The 14,256-nt window shown below is 38.1% G+C and overlaps 1 protein-coding gene across 4 annotated transcripts in view; it reads left to right on the top strand.

Moving 5' to 3' along the window:
- Positions 1–14,256, top strand: part of IL17REL (interleukin 17 receptor E like) — a 60,508-nt gene that overhangs the window by 23,059 nt on the left and 23,193 nt on the right. For 2 of the 4 annotated variants that reach the window (XM_044997597.1, XM_044997586.1), the window contains exons 2-5: positions 1,099–1,126; positions 8,455–8,604; positions 10,197–10,306; positions 11,594–11,708. In XM_044997597.1, coding sequence (XP_044853532.1) covers positions 1,099–1,126; positions 8,455–8,604; positions 10,197–10,306; positions 11,594–11,708 — 403 coding nt within the window. The remainder of the gene's footprint in view (positions 1–1,098; positions 1,127–8,454; positions 8,605–10,196; positions 10,307–11,593; positions 11,709–14,256) is intronic. The other 2 variants (XM_044997617.1, XM_044997606.1) reach the window with 2 other exon arrangements.

Below are 14,256 nucleotides of genomic sequence, written 5' to 3'. Positions count from 1 at the left end.
TCATCATGGCTTGCGGCGAGGCAACTAAATGAGCAATAGCTCAGGCCTCTTGGATGTGGGGGTTAGCACTCATCCAGCACTGAGTGTGGGTCCAGGATAGGGGGATCTGGGCCCACTCTGCTCCACCATGTCCCAGCCCAGGGACCTTGAAGGGATGGGTGATTCCATTGCTAGGTTGGCTTGCAAATGTTAGATTGCTGCCTCGCCTCCTGGCAACACAACAGGACAAATGTCTGATTCCCCTGGGCTGCTTCCTACTGGCATCTGGTTGGGTTGCTCTGTGGCCACTGTGGCCTGGTTCCCAGTGACCCTGATGAGTGGCTCATTTTCTGCTTCGTCTTTGGGTTCCTCAGTCTTCCGGGGTAGTGGCTGGCCTTGTCTCCAGGCTAGCTGAGGAGAGTCATCACCTGCCAAGCTGGTTGTGGGCTCCATGGGCAATTCGACTTGCTGGAAAAGCTATCTGGCTCCAACTGAGCTGCAGAGCTCTGTTCTTATACTTCCTGCTCTGCTGCCACACTGTCTGTGAGGGGAAAGTGGGGGAGGTCTTAGGGGAGTTCAACAAGGTGAGTTAACTCCCTCTGTGATGGTATGAGGTTGCTCCACCTCATTACAATGGACCTAGCCTCCATGAACGTATCTAATTCGTTTTTGAACCCGGTTATACTTTTGGACTTCCAGCATCCACGGGTTAACTATGTGTTACATGAAGAAGTACTTTGTTTTCTTTGTTATTAAATCTGCTGCCTATTAATTTATTGGGTGATCTAGAATTCTTGTGTTATGTGAAGGGATATAGTTTGGTGGAATTGTTATAATATAGTTATAGTAAAGAACTTTAATACAAAGATTGTAAATTGATCAAATTGGCCTCATTGACTCTGCGGGGGTTGGCTCAGACCCTTATGCCTTAGCATTGTGCATGTTTCTATTGTTGTGCTGTTGAAGGTAAGTCATGCTTCAATTTTAAAAATGATTTATCTAATGAGCGAATATGGGGACTATTTGTTAAACTATGTTTATATTTACATGTACACAAACTCTAAAGCATCTTTTCATCTTCAAAACAGTATTTTTAATAATCCTTATTTTTATTTGCAGGGCTTTCATTGTAAAAGCAAACCTTCCAGTAAGTATAAGCAATTCCAATTTGTGTTATTCTTAAATTATTGACCAAAAAAAGGTCTCTACAAGTAATAAATCCCCTCCAAGGCCACATCAGGGCAGTGTGATCATTTGACATGGTATTTCAAACCAGTTTTACAGACTCTTTCCCTAAAGTAAAACATTTTAAAAACTGATGGGTTATAATAAATGTTAGGATAATAGTTCTTACTGGCCACTGTGGGAAAACAGGATGCTGATCTAGATGGACATTTGGTCTGACCCAGTATGGCCGTTCTTATGTTCATGAATTTTGTGCTTTATTGCTTTGTAATTTTCCTTACCTAGTATAATCATTGCTAAGATTTCCTCAGCCACCAAATCTGTTTTTTATTACCTACAATCATCATTATTATTATTAGCTATAAAATAATAATAATAATTAATAGCAACAACAACAACTACTACTGCATGATAGGGTGAAGAGAATCTGCAAAGCTTTGGAAAGGATGGGATTAAATCATCTACCCATCCCATCTGCCTTCTCAAACAGCCAAGCATTCTTGCAGCATGTTGCTGACCAGCATGAATGGATTGTCAGATTCTTGTGGCAGGTACTAGTGAGTCTTACTTAGGTTAAAGAAGGGGTGGGAACAATTTGCATAGTGAGGGTGCTGAGAGCCATTGAACCAAACTCTAAAGCATATGATGGAAGCCACTTCAAGCCAGGGGTGCAGTAGCACCCCCAGCCACCCTAGTACCAGCACCTATGGGATTAGGTATCTGATTCCCTGAAGAATGAATTCCACACAGAAGGAAGCGTAGGAGCTGATAGAAGAAACGGGGGCTTTGACCCTGTACTCTGCCTTGGCTGAAGCAAGCCATATTATCCTTTCTTTGGGCAGGCTGAGGAAGCCCTTTAGCATGATGTTTTGGCCTTAAAGGGAAGGACCCTTGTAACACTTATTTTGTTTGTTTGTTCCCAGAACTAGAACAGGGTCCGGTTTGTGCTAGATAGTATACAAACACAGAGGTAGATATGGTCCCTAAACGGAAGGCCCAGTTCTGCAAGGGATTCCATTTGGATGTGAGGGTCCAGCCAAGCAGAGCCAGTAGCAGGATCAGGGCCTATATCACACTTTTGTCTGAAAATTTGTACCCACTATCATTATTACAAGACACACAAGGATGGCTAGATGCGAAAGAGATTAGAAAATAACTTTTCTCTTTGTCCTCGTTGTATTTCATTTGTGCATCTGACAGCACTTTATGTACTGTCATTTCCACTGTTCCCCCTGTCTAGTCAATCAGTTATTATTATTATATATTATTTATATCATAAAAGCACCTAAAATGGCCCCAATCAGGTATTAGAGCCCTAAGACACCACACACTGTACTCATAACATAACCAAAAGATGGGCCCTGTCTCATGGAGGTTGCAATCTTGAGCATCAATTTTGCAAAAAATCAACCATGCACTTAATTATAAGTATGTGAGAGATCCTATTGTCTTCGGTGGGACTTCTCACATGAGTAAAATTAAGCAGATGCGTAAATGTTCTCAGGATTGAGGTCTTGGTTTCCCCTTTTTTATGTGGGTCTTTTGTCAGCAACGGGAGAGAGAAAATACACTTAAGAAAATGTGATAGTAAAATCCCCATAAAAATTGGGGCTCAAGAGGACTTAGGAACAAGTGTAACAGATGAAATTACTTTTAATTCATTTTTAAAAAACTGATTAGATTTCAACTTGATGATGTCAATTCAGTAACAATGATTATAAAATCGGATTTCTGTCAGAAAAATGGTTAGGCATCTGTGCATCACTATGTAATCCAAGAATCTGGAACATTCAAAATAGTGTGATATCTTGGTCCTACGCCATTTACCATTTTTTTCATTGACTTGGAATGAAACTATCACTGATAAAGTTTGCAGATGACATGAACATTGGGGGCGGAGGGTGATAAACAATGAAGAGGACAAATCACATAGAGCGAGCAGTCTGGATCTCTTCATATGCTGGGCACAAGCAACCAATATGCATTTTTTGGCTAAGTTTGAACGTATGCATCTAGAAACAAATAATGTAAGCCATACTTACTGGATGAGAGACTCTGTCCTGGGAAGCAGAGAGACAAATATTTGGGAGTCATGGTGGATGATCAGCTGAGCATGAACTCCCAGTGCAATACTGTGACCAAAAGGCTAATGCAATGCTTAGACACATAAAGAGAGGAATCTCAAGGAGGAGGAGAGGTTATTTTATGTCTGTATTTGGCACTATGCAGCTGCTACTGAAATACTGTGTCCAATTCTGGTGTGCACAACTCAGAACGGTAAATTGGAGAGGGTTCAAAGAAGAGCCACATAAATGATTAAAAGATTAGGAAACATGCCTTATAGTGATACCCTTAAGGACCTCAATCTGTTTATCTTAACAAAGAAACAGTTGAGGGGTGACTTGATCACAGTCTATAAGTACTTATATGGGGAACAAATATTTGATAACGGGCTCTTCAACATAGAAGACAAAAGTAAAACACGATCCAGCAGCTGGAAATTGAAGCTAGACACGTTCAGACTGGAAAGAGGCATAATTTTTTAACTGTGAGGCTAATTACCATTGGAACAGTTTGCCAAAGGTCGTGGAGGATTCTCCCTCACTGGCAGTTTTGACATCAAGATTGGAAGTTTTTCTAAAAGCTAGGTTCTATTATTTTGGGGAAGTTCTAAGGCCTATGTTATACAAGAGGTCAGACTAGATGATCACAATGGTCCCTTCTAACCTTGGAATCTATGAATCCATGAAAACATAAGTGCAAATTTTTCAGAATTTACTACACGGTGATATCTATTTTAAACGGACATTGTCAACTTGAAAATCTAGTTAACTTCAGAAGTGGTGTGTGTAGCAAGTATGTTTTACTATTCATTAACCGCAAGTTGAACTTCAATTGTCTTCATGTGGGAGTATAAGAAGTTGATTTGGAAGTGTGTGGAATCATCATAATAAATTGATCCCAAAGATGTTGGGGTAAATTTACAAGTGCTATGCAAAATGGCTTTATGGGTTCATATCCCTGTGAAGCAGTTTTAGTATACCTTTAGGTATATTTGGAGATAAACTGCAAGTATACTAAATACTTTAGAACACTTATAAGGGTGAAATTTCAGGTTAAAAATAGCTAGAACTATGCTAGGATGTCAGATTGTATCTGTGATTCATTTACCTTGTATGTCCTCTGATTAAGGTTATTGTCTAATTTGAGCTTCTTGCCCCAGGTTATTGTCTAATTTGAGCTTCAAATGATTGAAATAATATATCTCCATTCCTTATTCACCTCACAACCATAGTTTCTTCAGTCCAAGTTTACAAAGGGTTGAGTTGTTCCAAGCTGCCAGATATCAGACATTTCTTGTTTGCTTGCTACATCATCATATAACAAAGAATCAGCTGTGGCTGGGCTGGTGGCAAAACCACATGGAAATTATGTTCATGCTGAAAAGCAAGCCCTTGCGGATGTCTGACAGACCACCAAATTACCAGTGTCCATAATTAGCAATATTTCTATTAACAAAACACTAGGATAGAGAGATTATAACCATAATTGTAGTTATATTTCATATTCAAGCCAAATGTAGGTCACACCTACACTGTGGAGAAAAGTGTATCTTACAGCTGTCCTGTAGTGTAGGTCAAATTACTAATCAGGAATGTAAAGAAGTGTGTGTACTCCCTAAAGGTAACTGTCTAATGAGGAGAAAAATAACAGCGATGATAAAGATAGCGCTTATGATGTTGAAGAATTAGTCAGAAATAAATAGGGCAGATAATTGCAGTGTCATAGTTCTGATATCAGGAGCATCTGAGAACATTTACAGGAAGGGAATTCTTCTTTTCTTCTGTCATCTCTTCCCTCTACTGACCATTTATTCTGAAACAAAATATATGCAGTCATGCAAAATCCATGCTATGAGGTATTTAAAATTATTATTTATTTGTTTACAAATAGTTTTATGATATCCTCAAAATGCCTTATAGAACTGAAAAAAACTAATATGAAGGGATCACTTCACTTTGCACAGCATTTTGCTTTTCCTACAACTTCTTGGGAGACTCCTGGAGACTTAATGCAGATGTTATTGCTTCTGGTTGCCATTTATATTCATAGTATCATAGAATCATAAAAATGTAGGGCTGGAAGGGTCTTTGAGATGTCATCAAATTCAGTCCTCTGCTCTCTGGCAGGACCAAGTAAACCTAGTCCATCCTTGATGGGTGTTTGTCAAACTTGTTTTTAAAACCTTCCAAAGATGGGGACTCCACGACCCCCCTTGGAAACCTATTCCAGAGCTTAACTACCCTGATAGTTAGAAAGTTTTTCCTAACATCTAACCTAAATCTCCCTTTACTTCTTGTCCTACCTTCAGTGGACATGGAGAACAATTGATCACCATCCTCTTTATAACAGCCCTGAAGATATTGGGAGATGTTATCAGGTTGCCCCTCAGTCTTCTTTTCTCAAGACTAAATATGTCCAGTTTTTTTCAACATTTCCTCATAGCTGAGGTTTTCTAAACCTTTTATAATTTTTGTTGCTCTCCTCTGGGCTCTTTCCAATTTGGCCACATCTTTCCTAAATTGTGGTGCCCAGAACTGGGCACAGTACTGCAGCAGAGGCCTCACCAGTGCCACATAGAGCAGGACAATTATCTTCTGTGTCTTACATACAACACTCCTGTTAATATACTCCGGAATCATATTAGCCTTTTTTGCAGCTGCATCACATTGAGGACTCATATTGTTTGTGGTTCACTATAACCCCCAAATCCTTTTCAGCAGTACTACCACCTAGACAGTTATTCCCCATTTTGTAGTTGTACATTTGATTTTTCCTTCCTCAGTGATGTAATTTGCACTTGTTTTTATTAAATTACTTCTTATTGAATTCAGACTAATTCTCCAATTTGTCAAGATTATTTTGAATGTTTGCAACCCCTCCCAGCTTGGTATCATCTTCAGATTTTATAAGCAAACACTCTACTCCATTATCCAAGTCATTAATGAAAATATTGACTAGTACCAGTCTGGCCAGGGCTGAAGTCACCGAGGTCTTTTGTGACTTCCGTGACCTCCATGATAATACTATAGCCTTACTTATAACCCTATTATCCTGCAGGAGCCTACAAATTAATTATTTGATTCATTGTTTAATAATTTGCTCATATGAAAACAGTACAGCCTGGTTACTCTATGCTGGCATGACAGAATATGAACAATCATATGTCAGATGATACTGTCCAAGAAAAGATCTCTGGATTTTGCAGCAATTTTTTCTAACTGAAGAGCTGCAACTAAAGCTGAATGCCATCTAGGATTCATATTGTTAAATACTAGGTAGCTCTGAAATTATGTGAACTAGGGTAAAAGGACCTGATTTTCCACTCTTTTCCACTGGTTTTACATTAGTGTATCTCCATTGAGTTCAGTGGAGTTCCAAGTGCATAAAATCAGAATAAAGGAGTGGAGAATCAGGGCCATAGTGTTATGTATTGTGGTTGCATTTGATAGATAGCCCTCTTCTATTTGGGGTCAAATTCAGACAAAATGTAAATGGGTACGATTCCACTGAAATCAACAGAGATGCACACATTTGCATCAGGTGTCAGTTTGGCCTCTTGTAGATCCATGATGATGGGCTTTCCCTGCCAACAGCAGCTGCTGAAACCTTCCGCTTAAAAGGAGAACCCCACAGATTAGTGGGGACTGTGCTCAGGAGATAATAATGCCTCTGAGTATTAATATATCAGTGGAAGCAGCAAAGAATCCTGTGGCACCTTATAGACTAACAGACGTTTTGCAGCATGAGCTTTCGTGGGTGAATACCCACTTCTTCAGATGCAAGTGATTCTCTGCATCACTGGTGGGAAGATGGTGTGCCCATGTCTTTCTCCCTCCACCCGTCACCTCCCTCTGTAGGGTCAGTGTTATGGACATGGTTCATTCACCTTCCATGTGAGCAAATAGACATCCATGTGAGGAATCTATTCTTGGCCACATACCCAAAGGGCACATTTTAGCGCTTAGATTGTAAACTTTTTGGGGAAGGCACCTTGTCTTTTATTTGTATGGCCGGTGCCATGCACTCCTATAGTTCTGCAGAAATTATTAATATTACTAATCATTGCATTGTTATGTACTAACACAGCTAAAATGAAGTGGTGCTGCAGCATATATGGCAAAGCCAATGTATTGTAATGGAGATTTCAGCAAATACAGCCCAGCAACTCATTCAAACAACCTCTAGGCGGGTATGTGGTAAAATTCCTCACTTCAGAACACTACCCACGTAATTACAGATCTATACCAAAGCCTGATTAATCAGATATTCTTCACCCATGATTGCAAGACAACATCTTTTAGACAGAAAAGCATAACAAATACATGAGGGGTGAAATCAACTCTGTCTGCACAAATACTGAATAATCATGCTCTATGTGGTGGAGGCTAGGGGGGTTGGAGAGGTGGCAAAGAGCTGCTGAAGCCCAGCAAATTGCATGGGATTTTGGGGCCACATGACCACCACTCAACCCCTCTTGGCTTTCCATGATAGTCTCACATAGGTTTAGCATGGGGACCCAAGCAGTGACGTGTAGGAGATGCACAACTCTGAGAAGGAAAATAAAGGAAGAAATAGTCAATATGTCTTGGATGTAGAAATGCACCACTATCTACATCATGAACAAACCTCAGCCATGATAAATATGCCCCACACCTATCACTGATTGTGAGCTTCGTGGTCCGCAGGGCAAAGAAAATCCTATAGGTATGAAATGTTTGCCCATGAATAGAAAAGCAATGGTGCCCCCTTGTGTGAAAATGACATTTAGCAGCTGCCCAGACAGTCCACCAGCCCCCATGGAATTAAATACTAAATCCAAGAGTGCCTCTGATCACAAAATAATACACTTAATGGTTGTGAGAAAGCCTAAAAGCACTGACAGTGCAGTCATGTTCGGTGATTACAACTGTGTACAACTCCTTTTCCTCTCCTGAGTTGGGCAATTTGTCACTGAACTGTTACTGGTGAAGCTGCGACACCACTCAACTGTACAACCAATTAAAATGTTTTGCTATTCAGGCCTTGGATCTTCGGTCTCACTCACATTCTTCTTATAGAAACATTGGGGTGAAATCCAGGCTCCATTGAAGTCGCCACAAAATTTCCCATTGACTTCAGTAGGCCCAGGATTTCACCTTTGGATTTTTTTGGCCATGTTTGTGATCTTCTTTAAAATGCCATATGGCCAGTTGGATTTATATATATATGTATTTTTGACATTCACAGCTGGTATTTTTAACAGTTTCTGCCGTGATGCTCCTGCCTCTTTATCTTCTACTGTATTGAAAAGCATGAAGCTTTCAACAGCGATGAAGTGTGTACAGGGAAGCCAATGCTCTCTTCACTTAAACATTAAAGGGACCCTGAATCTTGATGGTAGGTCAGCAGATTTGTTACTAAACCATTTTTGGGTTGTTTTGCTGTTTGTTTATGATCCTTCAGCCAGATTTTGTTCCATATTGCAGTGTTCATATCTAAGCTGAGTTGAATTAACTATATCAGTAAGATTTTATGGAACAGCATATCTATTGCTTTACTAAAATCCAAAGGTGAAATCCTGGCCCTATGGAAGTCAATGGGAATTTTGCCATTGACTTCAGTGGAACAAGGATTGCACTCCAAGTATATTACAATTAATGCTTTCCCTTCTTCCACTAAAGCAGGGATAGGCAACCTTTGGCACACGGCCCATCAGGGAAATCTGGGGCGGGCCGGGATGGTTTGTTTACCTGCAGCATCCTCAGGTTCGGCTGATCGCAGCTCCCAGTGGCTGTGGTTCACTGCTCCAGGCCAATGGGGTCTGTGGAAAGCGGCGGCCAGTACATCCATCGGCCCACGCCGCTTCCCGCAGCCCCCATTGGCCTGCAGCTATAGTATTAGGGCCTAAAGTTGTAATTCTGTTTAAAAATAAGAGTAATCAAGCTTTTTGGCATGAGCTATTATTTGTAAGCCCTTGCTGTTCATGTGGACAATTCTCTGACCTTCTAGATGTTTCATTATTTTTTTCTCTCATGACTTGCTCCTTTATTTCCCCCTGGATAAGGATGCATTCCAACCGGAACTTTGGCCCAAGCCCTCTGAGTTTTGGAGTGGTGTGCATTCAGATCCAGATATGGACCCTGACCTTACAAAGACTTATTTACATGCTTAACTTTGCAAACTATGAGTAGCCTGATTAAAGTCAAGTGTGTAAATTTAAGCACCTCTGTCACTTTCCAGAGTCAAGACCTTGGATTCGAATTCTGTGCCCTGGGTCTTTTGTGCTAGGGATGGGAGTTAAACTTATGGGATAGTAATTACCAGGATCACTCTTCTTTACTTTTTTTGTAGTAAATTTACTTTCTCCAGTCCTCCAAGACAATACTGCCCTATTTTTATGACTATTAAAATAATTGTCAATGAGGTATTAATTTGCTAATTCTCTTAATATTTCAGGCTGTATATTGTCAAGTCTGGCAGATTCATATATGTTATTTTTTTTTAGTATTCCCTAACCTATTCTTTATCACTAGCTATTCTGATAAGTTTTTCCTCAGTTCCTAGTTGCTGAGATGTCTTTTCTTTATTTTTCTTAGTGAAGCAGGTATCAAAAAGGAATTCAGTATCATAGCTATTTTTGAGGTATCATTAATCTAATTCCCCTCCTCTTTTATTAATGTATTTATTTAGGTACTACTCCTGAAAAATTTTGTGATTAACTTAAAGTTAATGGGACTACTCATGTGCTTAAGGTTAAGCATGTGCATAAGTATTTGCAGGATCAGTGCTTTAATCCCTAGCAATTGTTATACCCTATGAAAATAAGGACATATATACGTATGACCTTATTTTGACATTCAGATAAATCTCTGAATCTTGCACATAGAAGGAAACCCTATGAATGCATTGCAAGTTTTGTAGTTTAGTTTTTGTTTTGTTAAGATGTTGAAGCATCAGCCTTTTAAAACATATTTAAAAATTAATTTCAGAAAATATTCGTGGTCTGGAAATCTGTTCTCTGTCAGTGGACATGCAGCAGTCTCAGTGTGTGAATGTGAGATTTTCTAGAAAAACGAGCAACAAGCTTCTTGGAAGGAAGGTACGCTCCCTCTTTTGGATTTGCTTAGCATAAAAATATTGTGAGCCTTTGGAGGAAAAAAAACAAGAATACATTTAATGCCTCTCTTTTCTTCATCCCACCACTGACTTTGCCAAACTGTGTACATGTTGATTATACTTCTATGATGTTACCTTAAAAACTGCTGATTGGAGAATATGACTCAAATTGCAACACTTTTTTATAACATATAGACTCCCTTATTTACCACCTTTAATAATTGCTTCATTTATCATTTTGCAAGAGGTAGTGCGCTTTACAGAGTCTAGTTTTCAAACCAGCCTCAACATGAGCTTTCATTTTGTGCCGGTGTGTGCCATTTTGAACCTGCAATTGCTTATGGAACACGTCACGTAGACATCTAAGTATGTGTGTATTAGTTACTTACCTTAGATGGTCAGGTGGTATTAATTTCAACTGCAAAATAAATTGCAGGGCCAGACTGAATCCAGAATTAGTATCTTTGAAAAATCTGACCTACTATGTGGAAAATAAGATGATTTTTTTAATTTAATGACTGATAGCTTATAGCTTTTTATTAATATCACAAACATGTTATTTCTTGTGCTCGTGTATATGTTGTGAAAGGACCATAAAGCCTCATGATAAGTGAAATGAGGGCTCTTTCATCAAAATAGTGTTTTGCCTCTATCACTCTAATATTATCCTGTGATCAAACATGCCTTAGTGCAGCATTCAGTTGGCCATGAACTACCTATAACATTGAAATTGAGGTAAATTTTCTGTGCACTTCCCAACAGCTTTTCTTGGCTTACATCCAGTAAATAGAACTGGAGACCTCAATTGATCCTTACTTCCCTCAATTCCATGCCACAGACTGAAAATGAATAACTCCTGGATGAAATTAATGTAATTATTGTAATTTTTTACCTCTAATACACATGTAAGAGAGTCTGAAATCTGACAAACCACTGATAACCTTTTAGAGACCTCTGATGGAAAGGTCAAATTTCACACTACAATTTGTTCTGCCAGCAACGACTTTACCAGATCTATGTCTCCAGTGTCAAAATCTAGCTCAGTTTGGATCAGAAATTATGAAACTCTTGGAAATCCCTTCTGAAAATAATGTCAGTGGTTTTTTTAAACATTATTCTCAGTCATATGATCTTTAAGAACATATAGTGTTGTTGTAAACAGAAGTCAGTTTGAACAAAAGTAACTCATTGCTTAGACCTGTGATATTGTGTATCTTATGTGATCTGGAAGTTATGGAAAAACTTGATTTTAAATGCATGTTTTAAACAGGTGCATGTGCAGTTTAATTGCTTTGAAGTCAATGTAGCACAACACATCTATGTGACCATGAAAACAATACCAAATTATTGTGAAGTCAAGTTGAGTCAGGAGTACTATGTTGAAGGTAGGAAATGATCTTTAAAGTGATGTTTCAGAAAAATAACAATGACTAAGGCCAGATCTTCTGCTGGCATAAGTCTGCCTAGTCTCATCTGAGTCAGTGTGCCTGGGATGATTTACACCAGCTGAGGATCCATTCAGCCATATATTTTAATGATTTTGTTAGGTGTACGCAAAATGGAGTCTCAAAGTTCACACACAAAAGTGTGTTTGCAAAACTGCAACCACACATGTATCTGCAAGAACTGCAGTTGTGCTAGTTAAATTGTCTTTGCATGTGCAGTAGAGTTACCCTATTTCATGTTCAGTGCTGAGGGGGCTATTACACAACTGCTCTGCACCTTGACCTGGGGCTCTGGTACCTTTTGAAAGTTTGGCTCAAAGAGTAATTTTTTACATTAGATGTAAACAGTTTATTAAAAAATATAGTCAAAGATTAGAATAAGCCCTTTTGGGAGCTTGTTCGTAGAAATTCAGAAGAAATGCACAGGGCTTTCTAGGGAAGATTTTTGTTTTCAATTAATGTTTTGATATACTACTTCTTTCTGTATACACAGGTATGATAGTAATAGTTCCAAACTATTTAAAGCACAGTGCATGCTACTTGTCTATAAAACTGGTCAGATGACATTTCACAGATTTTATTATATCCTGTTATGTGTTGCCATAAATTAGGGCTGTCAATTAATCGCAGTTAACTCATGCGATTAACTCAAAAAATTAATCGCTATTAAAAATACTAATCACGATTAATCGCAGTTTTAATTGCACTCTTAAACAAAAGAATACCAATTGAAATGTATTAACTATTTTGGATGTTTTTCTACATTTTCAAATATAAGGATTTACATTACAACACAGAATACAAAATATTTTTGGATGTTTTCTACATTTTCAAATATATTGATTTCAGTTACAACACAGAATACGAAGTGTACAGTGCTCACTTTATATTATTTTTATTACAAATATTTGCACTATAAAAATGATAAAAGAAATAATATTTTTCAATTCAAGTAGAAGTACCTCATACAAGTACCATAATGCAATCTCTTTATCGTGAACATGCAATTTAAAAATCTAGATTTTTTTTGTTACATAACTGCACTCAAAAACAAAACAATGTAAAACTTTAGAGCCTACAAGTCCACTCAGTCCTATTTCTTATTCAGCCAATCGCTAAGACAAACAAGTTTGTTTACATTTACGGGAGATAATGCTGCGGCTTCTTATTTACAATGTCACCTGAAAGTGAGAACAGGTGTTCACATGGCACTTTTATATCCAGCATTGCAAGGTATTTATGTGCCAGATATGCTACACATTTGTATGCCCCTTCATGCCTCAGCTACCATTCCAGAGGATGGGCTTCCATGCTGATGACATGTGTTAAAAAAATGCGTTAATTAAATTTTGACTGAACACCTTGGGGGAGAATAGTATGTCTCCTGCTCTGTGTTTTACCAGCATTCTGCCATGTATTTCATATTATAGCAGTCTTGGATGATGACCCAGCACATGTTGTTCGTTTTAAGAACACTTTCACTGCAGATTTGACAAAATGCAAAGAAGGTACCAATGTGAGATCTCTAAAGATAGCTACAGTACTTGCATGAATTGAAAAATACTATTTCTTTTGATTTTTACAACACAAATATTTGTAATAAAAATAAATATAAAGTGAGCACTGTACACTTTGTATTCTGTGTTGTAACTGAAATCAATATATTTGAAAATGTAGAAAACATCCAAAAATGTTTAAATAAATGGTATTCTATTATGGTTTATCAGTGCAATTAATCATGGTATTAATCACAATTAATTTTTTTAATCGCTTGACAGCTCTACCATATATATAAAACCTTGGGATGTTTAGCAAACATTTCAGGTTCATGTTACATTACCTCACTTTTTATTGCATGAGAAATAATGTGAACATAAATGAAAAACAGGTTATTAGAAAGCCCTATTTGATACCACATTACATGGAAGAAGGAACAAAAATATACACTGGAAAATTGCTCCTGGCATTGTATGGGAAAAAGAAAACAAAAGACTTCTCCAGTATTGATTTAGCCAAAAATGCTAAGTCTAGGAAGCAACCTTGGAGATGTATAGAGCTAGCTAAGTGCATGTTTAAATCAATCCTTAAGACTCCAATTTCTGACCACAAATTATCTGCCAGGGTCTAAACTGACCTTTATGTCAGGCAAACTACCTAGGAAATAAATAATATATTTCTTATAACAATAGACCTAAGAGGAAATCAGCATGAGAAATGTTCACAAACATTTACATCAGATAAATTATGTTGGGAAATTATTGGTGTTTCTTTCAAGGGAGGAATGACTTACATTAATTGCAGGTAACAATGGATAAAAAAATACGGTGTAATAGCCCAGATGGCAAATTTGTTTAAGGTTCTCGTGAACATCTGTAGTGAGAAAAGGCCAACACTGGTGAGATAACTTCATTAATACTAGTGAGAAGTAATCAGTGGGTGAGAAGGAAGGAAGCACTTTCTGTGTGCCTTTGTCTTCTATGACTTTGTA

This window comes from Mauremys mutica, chromosome 1 (genome assembly GCF_020497125.1).
Source record: "Mauremys mutica isolate MM-2020 ecotype Southern chromosome 1, ASM2049712v1, whole genome shotgun sequence".
Taxonomy (NCBI): Eukaryota; Metazoa; Chordata; order Testudines; family Geoemydidae; genus Mauremys; species Mauremys mutica.
Note: the sequence above shows the minus strand (reverse complement) of the source record. Positions and strands in the feature narration are given on the sequence as shown.